The sequence below is a fragment of the Malurus melanocephalus genome, unplaced genomic scaffold (genome assembly GCF_030028575.1).
Source record: "Malurus melanocephalus ecotype Western Australia unplaced genomic scaffold, MMel_1.1 scaffold_159, whole genome shotgun sequence".
Classification (NCBI taxonomy): domain Eukaryota; kingdom Metazoa; phylum Chordata; class Aves; order Passeriformes; family Maluridae; genus Malurus; species Malurus melanocephalus.
This window is the reverse complement of record NW_026623391.1, coordinates 227,062-246,122: the sequence shown is the minus strand read 5'-3', so window position 1 is coordinate 246,122 and position 19,061 is coordinate 227,062. Positions and strand designations below refer to the sequence as shown.

General features: G+C 37.7%; 1 protein-coding gene across 5 annotated transcripts in view; it reads left to right on the top strand.

Moving 5' to 3' along the window:
• PHLDB2 (pleckstrin homology like domain family B member 2) overlaps nt 1-19,061 on the top strand; it is a 65,137-nt gene that overhangs the window by 43,651 nt on the left and 2,425 nt on the right. For 4 of the 5 annotated variants that reach the window (XM_057371835.1, XM_057371833.1, XM_057371834.1 and 1 more), the window contains 8 exons: nt 1,151-1,294; nt 2,937-3,077; nt 3,652-3,751; nt 10,934-11,141; nt 12,924-13,014; nt 13,430-13,576; nt 15,958-16,177; nt 18,783-18,868. In XM_057371835.1, the coding sequence (XP_057227818.1) occupies nt 1,151-1,294; nt 2,937-3,077; nt 3,652-3,751; nt 10,934-11,141; nt 12,924-13,014; nt 13,430-13,576; nt 15,958-16,177; nt 18,783-18,868 (1,137 nt within the window). The remainder of the gene's footprint in view (nt 1-1,150; nt 1,295-2,936; nt 3,078-3,651; nt 3,752-10,933; nt 11,142-12,923; nt 13,015-13,429; nt 13,577-15,957; nt 16,178-18,782; nt 18,869-19,061) is intronic. The other variant, XM_057371836.1, reaches the window with a different exon arrangement.

Sequence of the window (19,061 nt, the reverse complement as noted above, 5' to 3'; positions counted from 1 at the left end):
CTTCTGTGATCGTTGCTAAATTTAGGCATTTCTAAAAAGAAGAAATACTCTAGCAGTCTGTGGCTTCTCTTATGGCACTGCTGAAGTGTACACACTGGTATGTCAGTATGTTGGTGCAGTAATAGAAACATAGCCCTCACCACACGCTGTCAATGTGAAAGCAGCTTTACTCTTGATTTTAAAATAAGCACCTTTCTAGCTCATCTTTATGTGATTTATTCTTCCTTTTGCACAGCMTTGTTTTCTGTGGATAAGAAATTAGGACATTTGACTTTGTACAATGGATTAAAATCCGTATTTTACTTTTTAAATAACATTTGTGCAGTTAACATCAAAATACATGCAGTAACTATATTTTGCCATTATATCTTAAAGCTGCTTGCATGAATCCTCTCTGCAGGCAGAAGCACACTGATGTTGCTGCCATCCTTCAGTCCATCACCTCCTGTATGACTGCTTAATTTGAAAAAAAAAAAAGAAACAAACTGTAATGGCCACAGGGCTAACACTAACAGCATCTTACCTGAGTCTTCAGRTAACATGTAAAAGTTAGAAGTGTCTTTCAGACAATGCAAATGGAAGATGTTGAGTTAGTGTAATTTATAGGAATGGCTTATAGAAGTTCTTCCTTACAGAAGTCCTTATAGAAGTTCTTCCCACTTCTGTTAGTCATTTGATTTACTCAAATTAGCTTAATAGTTAGCCAAGAAACAAATCAGATTATTTTATGTAATCATGCACGAAAAAAATTAAGATATAAAAATAATATTTGTTCTTCCTTTTCACCCAATCAGCTTTCCTGAGAAAGAGCTACATAATTTCTAAAGGATATTTGCATTTTAGTAAAATCTTTTTGACACTTAATGTATATTTGCATTTTGATTACACAAATGGTTTTCAAATTAAATTAAGAATTAAGAATTTTCAGAATCCATGTATTTTAACATTTGAAAATCTTGATGCTAATTTTATTTTATTTATGATTAATAAATCAATGATTACAAATATTGATATATTTCAGCGTGCATTTCAATGATAACAAATATTTGGCTGAATCACTCTAAACTAACTCTCATTGTACTGGATACATTAATACTCTTGCACGTCTTTTGGCTTTTGCTCCTTTTAACTTCTGAATTCCTCCTTTTAGGGCTATATCAGTGTAAGTGAAATTAGTGAGCTGTATGGCAATTCCACGAATATATCCCCTTCCACTCAGACCCCCTCAGATGTTGAAGCAGTTGCCACTGAGCCTTCCACGGCTGTGCTGACGAGCCAGCCACAAAATAAAGAGGTTTGTTTGAGAGACATTTCCCTTTGTTTGCATTGTTCTTTCATGGCTGCCTTTTTATTTTCTTTATTTTTTATTTTTTGGTAACTTGACATGTAACAAACTGACCCTAAAACAAACTGCCCTCTGCCAGTTACTGAGTCAGATAACCAATTTAATAATAAAGCTGAAGGATCGCTCCAGTTGYAAAGTGTCTTTGATGAAGTAGATGGGACTCGGAAGGCCAAAATAACTGAATTCCTGAATTCTTATGACCCAAGCAGCACTAGGTGACAATCTGCCTGCCAAACAGTATARTGTAATGCACTTTGGGAAGTAGTCTGTAGACAACTGGATTAGTGTCATGTTCAGGTGTTCATTTTGTATGTTTTGTAGCTTTTCTTTTCCCCCTCTCTAAATTGGTAAAAGTATATCTTGAATAGTTATGGGAAATGGGTAGCTTCTACCTATTTTAGCTATCCCACAGAGTCTGTYCTGTCTTCTAGCTTACTTTCTTTTCCTCATTGTTTGTGGTATTACTGCCTTTAAAATGACCAGAGCAATTTTTTAATAAATCCCCTTCTAAAGGAACAGAATAACCTTACAATTATAATGCTACATACCTTTGCACTGCAACAAGGCAGAAGCTGGTTTAGAATTTGGAGTTTCTGTGCTGCTTCTGGTAGCTCAGCATACCTTGGGAGTTTCAATACAGCACACCTCCTGTCCTGCTGAACACTCCAATAAACACAGTGCTAAAACTGCAGCTTGTATGTGCCGTATCTTTTGAGAAATTCCAAAAAGAAAACTCTGTGTGTAATCTCTCTTTTTTCTATAAAGCTAAGATCACCTCTCTGTTCTGGATTTGTGTTTCCTCACTCTCTTTCTCCTCGCTCTATTGCTCAACTTCCATCAGTCCATTGGCCTGAGGTCATGGGTACTCATGTAGATCCTATTCCTTTATCTGACACACCTCCACCTCTGCCAGCTAAGAAACACCGCAGGCAACAACAGGTAACAGATTCAAAGCTGATAACTTGGGATTATTTTGGTTTGTTTGCTTTTGTTATGATGACTACAAAGWTGATTTATGTGTGAGGACTTAGTCTGTAAGCTGATGGTGTTTGCAGTTGCACTTAAAGGCACTGCTCATTTAAAAATCTGTATTACAGAATGTTACTGAAGGAAAATTCACCTTATATTTAATAATGCAGAGGCAAATATTAATATTCAGGAGCCATTGTAACTGTCAGAGGACTTGCAGCAATAATATATGTGTGAAATCCTAAATTAATTTTTCATATACATTCGAACAATGCCTTTCAAAAGCTGTATTGGTTTTAAGCCACCAATTCATTAGAATAACTTGCAAGGAAAAGTTTCCCTTTGTAATTGGGTTCCACTTGTACACTAGACTTGAATTTTTAACACAAAAGGAAAGGTACATGAGCATAATAAAAGGGACATGTACATAAAATGTGCAYATGAATTTAATGCATTTTTATAATTGGTATGACTTTATTGTGACTTTACTGTGAAGCAGGAGGTACTCTGTATGTTAGATTTTGCTCTTTCCAGACTATCACCTTCAGTGTTTCTCATATAGAGTATGACTGAGCAAGTGCATCAATTCATTTTGTCAAAACTTAACCAACTCCCTGTGAAGCATTTCAGGAACCTGGAGGAGCGCAAGAAGCAGCACAGGGAGTGCACGTACCTGAGCGATACCTTACCCCGCAAGAAAASCGCACCGTCCGTGTCTCCCCACTTCAACAGCGCCACGCTGGGACGCAGCATCGCAAACAAAGTACGTGGCTGCTGCTGTCACAGCCTCCCAGCCCCTGCATSAATCCTCTGTTGTGCCACAGGGAAGCACCCTAAGCGTTATGTAACCCCCCAAAATTCACACATCAAGTTGACTTTGAAGGGCCTTCAAGTTTGTTAATAAATTGCAGTATAGGTGAGCCCCTCTGTACTTCAGCCATTATTCTGACCTCTGGAAATGCCGTGCTGTAGTGCATCAATCGTAAATGCACAGTTCCTATCTCAAGGATTGTGCTTTCAGGCTGGTTTAAATTGATTCTAGAGGCACAAATGGTTGCTTTCTTGCGGCCCAAAGGCCTCTAAATGGTAAAGGTAAAGTTATGTATAAAGTGAAAATACTCTGTGATGTCATAAATCAACGAACAGCAGGAAGGTGGAGGTACAACTTTGAACACATTTTGGCCTAATAGAGACAATGCACAATTGAAATATCCGTGGCTGATTGATATGACATGACATTAATACCTGTGACAAAGCACATTATTTTGCCATTAGTTGCTGATACAAAAAAGTCTTGAAATATAGTTTTAATTATGTATTTACAAAATTTCCTGCAGGGACATTTGCCATTAGGCCAGAGCAACAGCTGTGGCAGCGTACTTCCTCACTGCCTGGCAACCATGACCAAAGAGTCAGAGTCAAGAAGGATGCACAAAGGTAAGACCTTTTCATTGTTTCATTTCTGTTTAAAATCAGTKTTTCAGAAATAAGCCTGAAACTGGTGTTGCTATAATCAGCAGGTCTGCAGAATATTTACTTTACTTGGTGACAAAAGCAAGCTCTAAATGTAATTGTTTTTTTGATATCAGCAAAGTCAGATGTTAATAATATGATGTAGGTGCATGTGTAGTTTTGAAGTACATGGTCATGAAATTTAATCAAGTAAACAAGAAAAGTGTATTGAAAATAAACATTGTGTTAACTGGGAAAATTCTGTGAGTGGTTTTGAAGCAATATATTACATGTTGCTTCTTTTCTTCTGTTCCCTTTTTTTAACGTTGTGATCTTAAAAATCGTTTTTCACAGCATATGTTTTTGCCTGGATGAACTTCGCAGACAGAGATAATTTTGAGAAGCTGTGGCTGTGGTATTATAAGTGGTCTTAAATATTTGGGCTACAAAATAGGGAGAGATCTGTTCTGTTGTAGACAGAAAGCTGTGGTTTTTAATAGGGACACAGCAATTCTGGATCCAAAAGCAAGTTCCACCTCTGAAACATGATCTTGGAGGCCATGGGATTCGGTGTCTGTTGTTTGTTGACTTGAGTCGATACACTTATTTTCTGCTTTAATAAGATGCATTATTCGTAAGTGTCCCATCTCCAAAAGGAGGCACTCCTCAATGCCATCTGTCAGTTTATTCTTTTTGCAACATCTGCATCACCATTATGGATATCAGTGCACGAGGTCCTGCCCTGACAGCCTGAGCTCAGATCCATCCCCTTGGCACAGGGCTGTCAGAGCTTGCAGCTGTTAAAGGTCAAAGCCATGACTGAAGTCAGTCAAATGCATCAAGATGAYTCAACACTGGGAGGGAACAAGCAAGCTGAGAAAGGATCATGGCTTATTACAGCCTCTTTAGAGCTGATCCAGATGGGATTTGTTGGTTTTGAGCTTTAGTTGTGCAGCAGGCTTTACACAAACCTGCAGTGCTGTGGCTGACTTATCTTGACGCATCTCAGGTACAATATAAATGGAGCTTCACACTCAGCTTAGAAATCATCTTCGATGTAATGTGTGTGCAAAGGTGGAATAGCTTGTAATTATGTTCAGACTCATCACTGTGCTGTTGTTTCAGTTGAAAATCGATAGGGATGTTTTAACTAAACTTTGACAAGAGATCAAGTGTTTAAAACTGGAAATATTTCTGTAAGATGGTTGCAAAGAGTGTTAGTGTATGACTTAAAACATAAAGTGCTACCAAACCTGACATAGGAAAGGAGTTTTAAAAATAWATCAGTTTTAATGTTTAAATTTTTGTCACTGTGCATTTAAGACAATCTAAGAGTAGGATCAGATTATTTTGTYTTAAGAGTGAGAAAGTGAGAAACCTCAAAACTGACAAATCAAAATTGAATTAAGGCCTGACAAAGAAGAGGGTGGAGAGAATGAGAGAGATGTATTCATTAAGGCATTTGGCATAGCACTTTTGGTGTGCCATTGAGGGATCACATGTGTGCTATACTGCTTATCATACTAGTTGGCTGCTATTTTTCAAAAGATCCAACAGTTTGAATGGAAATTAAAAATTATGGAGAGAGCCTTAAGGGATTATTTTGTACTGGGAAAGAGCACAGTTCTAGGTGTCCTTTTCTGAAACATCAGCTTTGCCAAAGGAAATAATGCTGCTGACAGGTGCTTTATTTGAACTGTCACGGGATTTTCAGAGTCGTAACAGGAAGTATATAGGAACACAAGGATGGTTTGTAGCCTCTCTTAGTAGTKACTAAAGGGTTTATTTCCTTTCTGTTCAACCTTAAGCTCCTTGAATTTGCTGMTATTGAAGGAACTTGAAGAGTGTAACTGCTTTTGCACTGAAGTACCATGTTTCTTGGTTGGGGAAGGCTCCTTTGTCTGGGTTACACACCTCAAAGGGTTTGCAGGGCACTTTCTGCACTGCAGTGCAGAGCTCAGCAAGGACAGTAATATCCAAGCTAGGTGGCTGGAGTCAGATCCCATAGTATTTCTGTCCAGCTACACAGTAGGGTCAGAGAAATAGCCTTCAGTTCACCTTTCATTCAACCTTAGAGGTAATGCCATAATAAATTTTGTGGTGTGAGCAGGGATGGGACTGAGTTTAACTTGGTGGGATTTCTGGTTTCCCCTCACACATCATGCACGTGCTCAGCACATGGAGGGAAAAAAAAAACTTTTATCAAAGTCAAAAGTAAAGAAAGTGCATTTCTGTGGAACAGTGAGATTTGGGTAATGTTCTGAACATGATGTACTTGCCTCAATGCACCACACAGTACTACTGAAATGTAATATCATTGTCCATTAAAATTCTGAAATCTTATTTGTCTTCTACTAAAATCAGCAGGACTTGAGTCTGAGTAACTGAGATTAATTTCACAGACATCTTTAAATACATGTATGAAAACCAAGCCAAATGTCATGTCAGTGGACATCCTTTGAGATGGTGGTGTGTTTTTTTGGGTTTTTTTTTTTTTTGGACATGTTTTATTTGTTGTAAAAACATTCTTGAGGTAGATCAGGTTTACCTTTTCAGACTAAGTGAATATTTTTCAGATTTACTAACAAATCAGTGAAATTCTGTAAATGTACATAGACTGATTATACCAATAAATATGAGCTCTCTAATCCTTCTGCTCTAAAAATTAGCTGTTCACCAGAAAAAGGTGATGAATAAATTAAAAGTGTTCTCTACCTGTCATGTGTACTRAGTCAGTGGTTGCGTTCCTCGCTTTCTTTTTGCACTTGACAGGTTTTTCACTCCATCAGTTTCCTGTGTTCAGGGTGATCCATTGCAAACGACATGGGAGTTGTGGTTTTCTGATACCTTGGGCACAGAGCTGCAATCAGTGCCTGGGAACTGGGTTTAGTGCAGAGCCAGACTTTCATGTGATAAATGATCATCCACTCAGGTTGGAGCCCTGGCTATCAAGCAGTGACCCAAAAACTGCTATCCAGAGAGGATGATGTGCTCCAGATGTGGTATTAGTAGCTTCGTGTGTTCCTTAGGCTTGATAGCATTGAGCAAATTTGTAGACCAGATGCTTTGGTGTGTGCATGTGGATCTGAAAACAAGTATATTCAGTGCTGGCTGGAGGCAGCTGCAGCTCAGCTAGTTTGAAGATATTATCGGAGTGTTATCACTAAACTAGTCATAGACTGAGTTTTCTCCAGGTTTTTTTTTTTTTTATTTCAGTCCAAGAAGGTAAGCGTTRAAGTCTAAAAAAAGCAAAGTTAGAAGTGAAATCAGGAAATTAAGAACAGCTACTTGGGTTTGAACATGGATTTCAAAAAATCTCATTTTCTTTATGCAGGAACAAGTAATATCCATGAATAAATTTTGACTGCATGCAATAGTAAATATTTTCATAGATTTTAAAGTACTAAATAGTCTTTATTGCAGGATTCCCAAACAGTAAGTCAGTCACCTGAGTTCAGGAACTGCTGTTGAAAGAAACAGTCACTGTCAGTAATCATAACCTGAGTTAAGAGCAACTTAAATGTTTTAGAGGACACATATTTGTTATAAATCATTAGTGAAAAAAGGTATTCCTTAGCCATTSATGAGGTATTTTTGAAAGACTGTATTTATAAATTCACCTGCTGTGAATATGCCTTTGTAACCAAACCAGATGCAAATAAAGAATGAAGAAGCTGCTGTTTAGTCCAGTCTTGAGACCTCCCCCTGCACAGGTGGAGGCTTGGAGCTCCCATGGATTGTGCTGGGTACCAGAAGCTTGCACAAGGACAGGCAGGGGCAAGGAGGGAGGGTTTGCCAATGCAGTCCCATGGACTGCAGGACAGACTCCAGAAGGGAAGGAATAGTTAGGGAATTAAGGTGTAAGACCAGACACAGCACTGGGAACAAAGCTGTWAGGACAGAGAAGTTACTACCAGCAAGATGATTATTTGTGTCCTTTCTAAGCTCTAAAAAAAACCAGTTTATTGCAAGCAAATGATATTTGTACAAATCATTTAGAAACTTTTCAAAGCAGTCTTTCTTTTTTGTTTTTCACTCTTTTTCTTGTCAAACTCAGGAAAAAACAGAAAAGGTATGAAAACATCTCTTTCCCTGSCTCTGTCTCTCATGTGATGTTTTTGTAAAAGTACCAGTTGCATCAGCACTATCAAGTAGTTCCCAAACTCTTGGAAAACTTTTGAGTAATAGTTAAATAATGATAGCACTTCAAAAATTCTTTTTTTCCTGCTGTCAAATAACCTGTCACAACAAAACTTCTGACTTATGCTAATATCTGCAGAGCTRTGGCTTTGCACAGGCCTAGTTTTTTGCTTCTTTGCTCATAGCCACACAAGTAGAGCAGAAAATTTAGAAATCTTTGCAGTTCTRTGGGTGACAATGACAAGGTAGACAGACTTGGGCTTCCTACTTTGGCATGTTTCCACACAACAAATGTATCTTGACATGTTAATGTCAATCTTTAAAAAGAAAAAAAAAAAAAGAGAAAGAAGAAAGAATAGGGATAAAAGAAAAATGTAATGGGATCATTTTCATAAAATACTAGTGGATTTTTTACATACTTGACAGTGCCACTTTTAATAACAGCTTTCACTTTTACTTCTACCCTCACCATAATTTTGTGGTGGTATACCTGTTTTTGTGATTCTGCAGTAACTCCTTTGGAATTATTTTTCTTTGATGATGTGGCTTTATGGATATTTGCAATATTTTCTAGGTAGTATGGCTGTTAACATTGTTAAGTTTACTGTTTTACTGCAGAGCGCAATGGAACTCTGTACTAAAGGCAATGCAACAACAATCAAACATTTTAGCTCTTGTATCAGTTTAGACTTGACTGATACAAATCTTGGCTTGTGAGAAAATTTTAGTCAAGTGCTAAATCTTACAAGGAGTCTAATATTTTTAATTGCATGTTCTGTAAATAGGCACTTGAGCAGTTAAAAATTCCTTAAAMAACGAATTGTGCTTGCCCAGTGTGGCTGTAATGGGGACAGGTTGGTTGTGAAGCCTCATGGTGTTGGTACACAGCTGATCCTGAGCTTTGAGCTGCCTGCATGAATATAAAAGGAGACTACTGAATTATGCTTTGTTTCTGTGAATGCATCTCATTTTGGAACCTAACAAATGTTTATTTCTTGCAGTGTTTAGTTACATTTGCATGATTGCATAAATTTAACTGATAAATGTTTTCCTTAAAATGGGTTCTTTATCTTAAGGGATGGAGCATTTGTAGATGTGCTGCTCTATGCCKTTTAGATGGGTTTATTTTTCAGTGAAATATAAAATACAGAATTAAGATTTCTGAGTAGGCAAGGATTTGTAGAGGGCTCAATAGAAAARCAAGATTTTGAATAAAGTTCTTTCAGTAATGTATTTTTTTTTCTCTCTTTCCCTAATGAATCATTGATAACCATTTCACAGGAGCAATTAGTCATTCCAAAGGTTCGGGTATGAAAGGTAATTGCTTATCTGCAATAACAAGCATTTGCCAAACTAAGRGGGAAAAAAGCAAACAACACATGTGAATCAGTAACACCTGTATTGTGTGATGCCATTATTAATGACTGCTGAGGTGTATCCGTGTCCCTTTTGTCTCTTTTATTAATCAATGCAATTGAACTTTTATTGAAATTTGATGTTCTTTTAAATGGCAAGTGAGTTCCATTAGTTCCTTAGAAACCAGCTTTAGCTGTTTTCAAAAAGCCTTTGTATGGTTGGAGGGAAATGAGGAGAAAACTGCCTTGGAAGTGCTTGTAGGGCACAGTTTCTTTAATAACATGCTTTAATTATTCAGCTGCAGRCATACTTTTCAGATAGCTGCAGTTGTTGGCTCTCCCCAGTTCTGGCATGGCAAAAAATACCAGAGTGTAATCTTGTATGTGCAGATAAGGAATGAGAACAAGGCAGAAAAATATTTGCACTTTAAGTATGTTTTCCTAACATCAGTRCCTTTATGGTGTCTAGGAAAAATTTTTATCTGGACCTTGCTGCATTTGTACGTTTGTCTGCATTTTTCCTGTGTCTGTTTATCTTAAATATGTGGAATGTCGGTGGCTGCCTTTTTGTAAGAATGTGGGGTTTTCATGTAGTCTGTCAGTCCTTCCTAATCTCCAGCTCTGTCAGCAGCTCGGAATTTGGGTCAGGAATGTGCAGAGAATATTATAAACCTGACTGAGTATCAGAATTATGAGAAAGTCTCACACTCACTGAAGGAAACGATGAGCCATGCAGTTGCATTTGTAATCACATAGATTGAACAGCCCTTGAAAGGGCACTGTAAAATACTTCAGCAGTTAAAATGACAACTGTCATTATACTCTCCTCTTCATCAGGCAAGCTCAACAGCCTCTCCCTAGGCTGGTTTGCATTACTTTCAAAGAGCAGTGGAGACATGTGATAAAAATAACTGCAAAGAGACATTTACAAAGGACCTACAGCCAGAMAAAGCTCCCTGTGTTCAAGAAGGATGACTTTTCAGAAAAAATGTTTTTGTGGAATAATTACAACAGRACACAACCTTTGCATGAACCTTATTTTTCTTCAAAATCATTGACCTATAAGGATCTGCTTCAATCCTATAGGGTGAACTGCAGTTTCAAAACTCCAGTGAAGTACCTCTACACTAGTAACTATAATCCTGTAACAAGCAGTTTGTACTATTTCAGCTGAAACTAGGAATCCAATTAGAGTTACCAGAAGGCAAAGTTTCCAAGCAGAGAAAAAATAATCCATATTCAGAAAAATCAACCAGAAAAGTACTCAAGAATATTGAATATCAGGACTTTTTTTTTCCTTCTTAATTTAGTCAGTGTCATTTCTTATAAATCTCTGGATTTAACTGCATTACTTTCCAGAGTAGGCCTAATTTTCATTTTAAAATGTAATTTTCACTTGTTCGAATTAGATTTTCATAATATGCATGTAAGAACATATATTGAAAAGTCAGCTATACTAATGTATGTATATTTGAATCCATCATAGACAAAACAGGTATTTAAAGCTTTTATTTCAGTGTGATTAACTTCTAAAATTAACTGTAATATAGTAGTACCTAGGTCACAGTGCCATAAAGACTGAGGTGAAGTTCAGAGTGCCTGTGCTGCTAACAAGTTACATTCCTGTCACATAATTTTTGTGTAAAATAAGTGTTTCCTCTGTTTTTTATAGGGTATAACCATCAGCGCATCTGTGAAAACCAAAGGCAGAAATCTCCGGAATTCTACAGCAGAACAGCATCAGAATCCAATGTGTATTTGAACAGTTTCCATTACCCAGATCGTAGCTACAAGGACCATGCCTTTGACACGTTAAGCTTAGACAGTTCTGACAGCATGGAGACGAGCATATCAGCATGCTCACCAGATAACATCTCCAGGTAAATCTTCCTTACTTCTCATCCTGCAGTGGTCATGGGGTCATAATGAAAAAAGAGACTAAGTACATGTTGACACTATGATAGCACAAATGTTGCTGATTGGGAAGAAAATACAAGATCATTAGACAGGCATCATATTTGTGCAGCTCTCCTCATAATCAGGTTTAACTGCATCTCACCTGTTTGCTGAAAGATGGAAAATAAAAATATGGAAAATTCAAGTGATAATGCTGAAGTCTAGAGAGCAGTCAGTGCTTCCTCCCCTGGACACAACAGGGAAGAAATTTTCTCTGATGAAAAATTTGTCAAGGACATTCTGCCATTGGTGACAAACACTTGTTCTACAAGTCCAGCATGTTAACCAACGAGATTCTTAAACTGAAATACTTAGGCTTCCTCCAACAGTCTTTTTCCTCTCCCTKTCTGGGTCAGTAAAAATGAAGAGATGACACTGAAAGGCTTGCTCTTTACATCCTCGGAGGCTGTCAGCTCAGACGCCGTTCCTCAGATGAAAGGAATTTCCAYGAYCTGTGTTAAAAGTCCAGATGAGTCTCAAAATTGTGCGCAAAGAATTTTCTCCTGACAGTATGCTTTTTATTTCTGACATTATGGTGGTGCTTTCACTCCTGCTCACAGTTCTGCCCCAGCAGTTTCACAAGCATAAACTGAGGCTGATAATTAAGTACAGCTTTGTCACAGCATTCTGAATCCYAGTGAACACAAGGACTGCTTTTTTGGCTAGCACTTTGTGTTTTACTTAGCATCTGTTTGCTGAGACAGGGAAGCCCCCTGATTTTCCCTTTTAGTTGTTATCACTGCAGTGTAAAGGATTTCAGAAAATATCAGTGGCAGTCATTCTGCTGGCTGGTTTGTTTGGGATTTTTTGCGTTGGTTGGTGTTGGTTTGGGGTTTTTTTAAGTAAAAACATTAGGACTCAGGTTTTTGAGGATTTCTGTTTTAAATGGACAGTCTCCAAGTTTCTGATAGCTGGAGACAGACTGGCAATTAATGCTGTCTGTGCACTGATCTGATGTGGCAATGACAGGGAACCTTTCTCTCTCTAAGTTGCTGCTCTGACCATTTTGAATGAGGATGGTGTGTGCCTGAGCTGCCTCGGGGCCATCTCATATGTCCAGTCTCCAGCCCAGGACTGAGGAACAGCCCAATACCCGTTGAGTTTCACTGGTGCTGTTTGCTCTTCTGCTTYCCTCTGACTCTTGCAGCCAATGCCAGAAGGAAAACAAAAGAAAGCTACACAAACAAATAGCCCAAATCAATACCAAAACCAGAAAAGGATCCTTTACAACAGATCTTTCAGTTTCTCTCAAGGCAAACTTTGTGAAAGAAGAAAAGAGCGTGAGCTGATTTTGTTAATAAAATCCAGAAAATAGGCAGTTAATTTTCCTTAAAAAATTCCCCTAAAGGAAAATTCAGACTWTTTCAGATGGTGTTTGAGAATATTTTCTAGCCCTATCAGACTTTAAAGAAAAACAATTTATGATGCTTTGTTCTGACCTATTTAAAATGTGTAAGTTATATTTTGTCATCTTTAACGTGAAAGAAACACTTCTTTTCAAGAAATGCATAAAATTTGTGAAGAAACAGAACCGTTATTTTCATTCATCAACTCACCACATGTAGTACCTCCTTTTTATTAGTGGCTACTGCACTGAACTGGATCAGAACTCCGTCAGCTCCATTCCTAAACTTACATTGGACTGCAAAATATTTCTTTAAATACCAACTATTCTTTGAAATAATCCTGGGTGGGTTTTTTTGCAGTGCTAGCACTTCAAATGTTGCAAGAATAGAAGAGATGGAGAGACTTCTCAAACAAGCACATGCTGAAAAGACTCGGCTGCTTGAAACCAGGGTAAGTGTAATTTTGAATAACTAGGAGTAAGCATGTTACCTTGGATAATATTCTTCTAAATGTAACATAGAACCCTATCCAGTTTATACCTAAGACACTTCAAAATTACTTCTTCTCCTTGATTTCACTTCACACTACAGCCCAGAGCCCATATGCAATATCTGCTATCTCAAAGGGCGAGTTGATGGCAAAATCCCATCAGAAGCTTGGCCAGCATTGGTTTGACACCTGCTAGGGGAGCTGCTTAAGAAGAACCTTCATTTCTMTTTGCAATTCTTGTTACAAATTTCAGTTCAGCTGGATATTTGTTTCTGCCAATTTAAGGGGCATAAGGTATTTAGCCCTAGCTTAGAAATGACATTACCAACTATAGTTTCACATATAAYTGAAATTCTGTGTTTGCTGTGGTATTTAGGAACGGGAGATGGAAGCAAAGAAACGAGCTCTGGAAGAAGAAAAACGCCGCAGAGAGCAACTGGAGAAAAGATTGGAGGAAGAAACAAGCCAGAGGCAAAAATTAATTGAAAAGGAAGTCAAAATACGTGAGAAACAAAGAGCACAGGTCAGATATGTTGATGTGAAACTGTTTTTAAGTGCAAGACTTCCCCTTCCTATACAGAAAGCACTAAGTGTATTTCTGCCAATGGTAAACAGAACTGCTTTCAGCTGAACAGATGRATTTAATATTTCTGAGGTGCAGTTGTTCTGATAAAAGTATATTTGGGCTATTGGAGCCAAGTATTTGTTTAAAGTTAGATTACAGCATAGGTATCTATTTAGCATTTTATATATAAAGTATCAATATTAATCCTATAAAGTTTGTTTCTGAATATAGGCAGAGCAGAATTTTTTGGCCCAACACCAGAAATTTGTGAGTGTGTTGATTTTACAAACCATTGGTTTGGAGTTTATGGGGCTTTTTGTTTTGTTTTTCTTTTTATTTTAATACATAAAATGCCTTGGATTGTGAATTATTACTGCCAAATATTTGGCTGAAGAAAAAGACAGATAAGGAAGTTTTTTCAGCTCCACATCTACAGTAGAGAGTAAATTTTTTTTTCTATAGTGGGACTGTACAAAAAGTGTCACCTCCTACATTTTTGCTTCTCCATAGAGCTTAGAGGTACCTTGAGCTTTCTTTTTCTTTAGGCTTAGGGTCTTAGCCATTTGTTTATTCCTCCAAAACCAGTAATATCTATAAGGTACAGCAAATAGACTAGGCAGTCACTGCCAGTATACCAGAGCAAGACCTTGTCTCCATCTTAAGAGGTATTTAAATGCAGAAGATTCTGTGTTATATTGGAAAATCTTTCTGGTTTTATCTGTGCTACCTTTGCTGGTATTTAACCAGCTATTTCTCAGCTAAAATAAATATATCCACTCCTTTGTTTTTATATAAAATGTGATTATGAATGCAAATTTTTACTTGCTTGATTGCCTTCTTCTTTTCTATGAAATTTTKTTAACAACTCAAGTATGGCATAAACAACAATGCAGCACTGATAACTTTATCCTAGATTAGATTATGTATGTGTTGTAATAGAATGTCCTATCAGTTACTGCTAATTGGCAGACTTGGCAGGGAGGCTGAAGACTGAGTTTTGACAGGAAGACAAAAACATATCTGTCAAAAATTACTATGATTTTTTTTGGTAATTTTTTTCTTTCCTTTGTACAGTGAGCCCATTTTTTYCCCCCAGCACTTTTTGACACTTCAGAAATGTAAAGGAGAGGATGGAGCTCCACCTTTGCACTTGGCAGAGCTGGTGCCAGCTTGTATCAATCAGGACTGCATAATTTTAGAAGGGTGCTAACAGTTCTTGTGAGCAACAGCTCCTGTTGCACCGAGGCCCTTAAGAAGGCARTGTGGGAAACTCCCTTTGATTTGAGACTCACAGTGGGATTTSAAAGGCTAACTTTAGGAATGGAGCAGAGGCAGATTAGCTTTTCCAGGTCACYGACTTCTCTGGAGTGCAGGAGAGAGAGAGGGAGATGCTCCTTTCACACATCTTTCAAAGCACCCAAAATCAAAATAGCCTCTCTCTGCCTCAGCTGCAGCAGGAGCCTTGGGAGACCTGTCTTCTGTGTTTAAAATGAGGGGGTGGTGCTTGTGCATACACTCTCCAGACACAGAAAACAAGAATATTCCCTCAGTTGGCAGAGGTCCCAAATCACTATCTCCTCCTGCTTTTTCTCCCAGTTGACACTATCCAGGCTTGCTGTAGAGTCTTGAGCTGCAATCAAGAATGAGGCACTGTGTCCTGCACTGCTTTGCTGTTTCTTGCAGAGGGATGCARTTCAGCTCTCTGCACCATATTGTGAACTAGATATCACAGTTCAGCAGAAAATCATTCTGTTTTGTCATTGCAATCTCTGTGAAACTAACTGGTGATTACAGTTCACTCCCATTATTAATGTTTTCTGCAATAGCATGTTCTTATTATTTATATATAATAATAATAATATATAATTTATATAATAATATATATATATTACACTGCATGAAAATAGCTGTAGCAGTAGAATTAAAGAGTGACCTGTGTGCAGTGAGTATTTAGCCCAGAGAAAAAAAAGCTTTTTCTTAACATCCTACATATGAAGTTCTTGGATTTCATTTACAGCAAAAACAAACCCTTTCATTTAATCAATGTCTTAATTCTAAGACAACCTTGCTGTGCTGTAGCCCCTGATTTACCAGTTTATCAGCTGTTGATTTCAAGAAGCTTCTATCTTGCTTTTATCAAGTTATCCAACACCGTAAAGTTAGAAGTTTAAAGGATTTTTCTTTTCAACAAAAGTAGAGCCGCAGTAAGAGCTCCTAATTTTTCTTACATTCATTCTTACAATCTGTGAGCAGTTTTCAGTTGTGTCCTTGCAGCAGAAAGAGTAGGAGATGTTAAGGCTTCTCYTAAAAATAATATGATTTTCTTTTCTTTCCTGTAGGCCCGTCCCTTGACTCGCTATTTGCCTGTTAGAAAGGAAGACTTTGACCTACGGAGTCACATTGAAACAGCTGGACACAACATAGAGACCTGTTACCACATCTCCCTCACAGAGAAGACCTGCCGAGGCTTTCTGATTAAAATGGGAGGAAAAATTAAAACRTGGAAAAAACGGTGGTTTGTTTTTGACAGAAACAAGAGAACTTTTACTTATTATGCAGGTAGGTTGCAGGATTGCTACTAGGGTGCGTCTGTCCCTCTTTTTTTAATCAAACTCGGCTGAGTTATGAACAAGTAGGGAGTCCAGATAAAACTGAGGTTTCCATTTCATTCGGTGTTTTACATATTCACTTAGAGGTCATGCAAACCCTTCCCAGTAGAGTTCAATCCTCATGTCCAGTGAGGCAGAGTCAAGCATACAAAACAAAACAAAGAAGAGATGGGGAAAGGCAAGATCAAAAATGGAAGRTGATCAGGTTACAAGCACACAGAATAATGGGTCCGCATATTTTATTTTTTAAATATTATACACTTCCCCCAATGGCCAAATGATTTCTTGTATCCTTCCATACAAAAGTATCATTTATTATACTTGCCAGGAAAATTCAGTTGAATGCTTCTGCAGTCCTGTTGCTTGATGTGCAGAACAGGCTTTCAGGAAATTAAACATACAGGGATAGATTTTTTGAGTTTGCCTTATTTGAAAGTCTAAGGAATTTCAGATGAAGAATATGCAATACTCCAAAGAGGTTTCTGTACACTAAGTTGTGTTATACCGTATCTAGAGCCATTAAAAACATTACACTACTTCATTATCTTGGGGTAAAGGCAGAAATGTAGAATTTAGGAACATACATATTTCTCCAAATGCTGTGCAAATATACATGTGGTCTCATTTTGAAGTTTCAGAGGAAGCCAGAAAAGTAACATTGTGCTCTGAATATTTGTTAGGAGAGTCCAGAAAGAGGCATATGTAGGATGGTCATTGCTAAGAAGCAGAAGAAAACACTTTTTGAGTACTTGAGTATATAACCACCTGAACAGTTTCATTTACTTTAATGACATTATTGCTTTCCAACAACTTATAAGGAACTTGAAACTGATGGTAGAGTTATGCRTTGCTCTCTGTCTTTTTTAAAACATGTACTTGAATTCATTACATTCATTCGTTACATGCCCACTGAATATTTCTTACTAGTTTGCAGTAMTACGATGAAAAATGTGTCAAACATTTTTAATTTTGTTCTTAACATCTGGTTTATTGGTGAGGAAGGCCTTTAGCACATAGTGGTGTTCCCATCTGGTACTGATCATTTTTTTTTTTTTAGTAGCAGTTATGTTAACATTTAACAGTTTCAGTTTTGAGTGCAGTACAGTTGCCATAAAGAAATTTCAATTACCAAAGAAAAATTTCCCTAATGTCACAAGGACTCCAGCCAACAGTCATAGTTTTATGAGCAGTCTGTACCAGCTGCACTAAAATGCCACTGCTTGTATGAGGATCCATCTAGATCTTTAAATATATAGTAGACTTCCAAAATAAATATTGGTTATTCTAAATTCAGAGTAATTAAACTCCAAGTGAATGTACTGATATATTGGTTTGGTTTGGCCAGTGCACTGAACAAAGAACTTATCCTAAAGTCTGATGGCTCAGTGTGGTGACTGAAGCATCTGTACTTTSTGAAGTGAAGCATTCAGGGAACTCTGCAAAGACTCCTGCGATGGGAGCCTGTGGGTGCCTGAAATACTCTTGTAAGCAAGGGCCCTCTSTTGAAAGGAGAGTGGATGCCCTGCCTACCTGTACTGCACAGACAGTATGCTTTGTGTAGGGCTGCATTGATCTCATATCATGTGTGCTGTGATCCTGTAATCCTACACCTCAGTGCTTCAGTACTGCTCCTCCGAGGGCTGGCAGGAAGATTCCCAAAGCTGTCTTGTTTGCTCTCTGGGATTTCATTTTGCTATCATATGAAGCTTTTGGAACTGCCTGCAGCTAATCATAGGATATAAGCTGAGTTCCCCAAGTGTTTAAAATGACAGCAGAATCGCCCATGGAACTGATTAGGATGTTCTGCATGACTGTGCAGTGTTGAGATCATACTATARCTTGGGGTCAGAAAGCAATATATTTTCCTAATACAAAAGTGCTGAGAGTAAAAGGAAGTTTGCCCTTCAGTGTCCATGTGCAAGCTGTGAGGCTTCTTAACAATTTTTCTTCCCACTGCAGGAAAACGGGGTGATGCTGCCTGCCCAGCTCCTTTTTCTTGTGAAACATTATAGTGGTGATTGTTAAGTTCACACGTGAAGCATTTTTTTAAAAAAGTACAAGCACAAATTATGTTCTAATATAAAGGTTTTGCTATCAGATTGTGTTGAAAATGTGATTATCATTATAGTTTGAAGRGAAATATCATTCCCATTGAAGGGAAACTAGAGGTCTTAGCCTGTGAACTGTGTGAGTTTCTGARCCACAGTTCTGGCTGGTTTTCATGGAATTTGAAGAGTGGATATATTTGAGAGACATCTGTCCTTTTGTGGGCTAACACTATAACATTTAGAAACTTCAGTGAAGGGAGCAACCTGCAGATAGATGAGGAAATTACCAAAGCTTTCATCTTTGGAAACCATGTGAAAGAGAAATACAATAACAAATGCATCTCTCAAAACCAACAAACCAGTAAGAAAGTTTGAAGGTTTCGGTGGGATTTCAGAAACAGAACTATTGAGTCACTTATCAGCTGAACATATRAGGAAATGCAAATTAAGCTTTTGCTTCTTACTGTTCATTTCCATTCTGAAGTCTTTCTCTCTTTTCCATTCTAGACAAACACGAAACTAAATTAAAAGGTGTAATATATTTTCAAGCTATTGAAGAAGTCTATTATGATCATCTAAAGAATGCATATAAGGTAAACTTTGTTATTGCTGTTTTAACTACATATCCCATAGAGGAGTACCCAAAGCATGGTCACTGCTGTAAAATTAAAGGGAGAGCAAAAATATTGGAGGGGAGAAAGGAACAAAACAAATACTAGAAAAACACCTGGACTGGAGGAAAAGGAAAAGGAAGCTAATCAGTGATTAGAACTGGTTTGGGTTGGT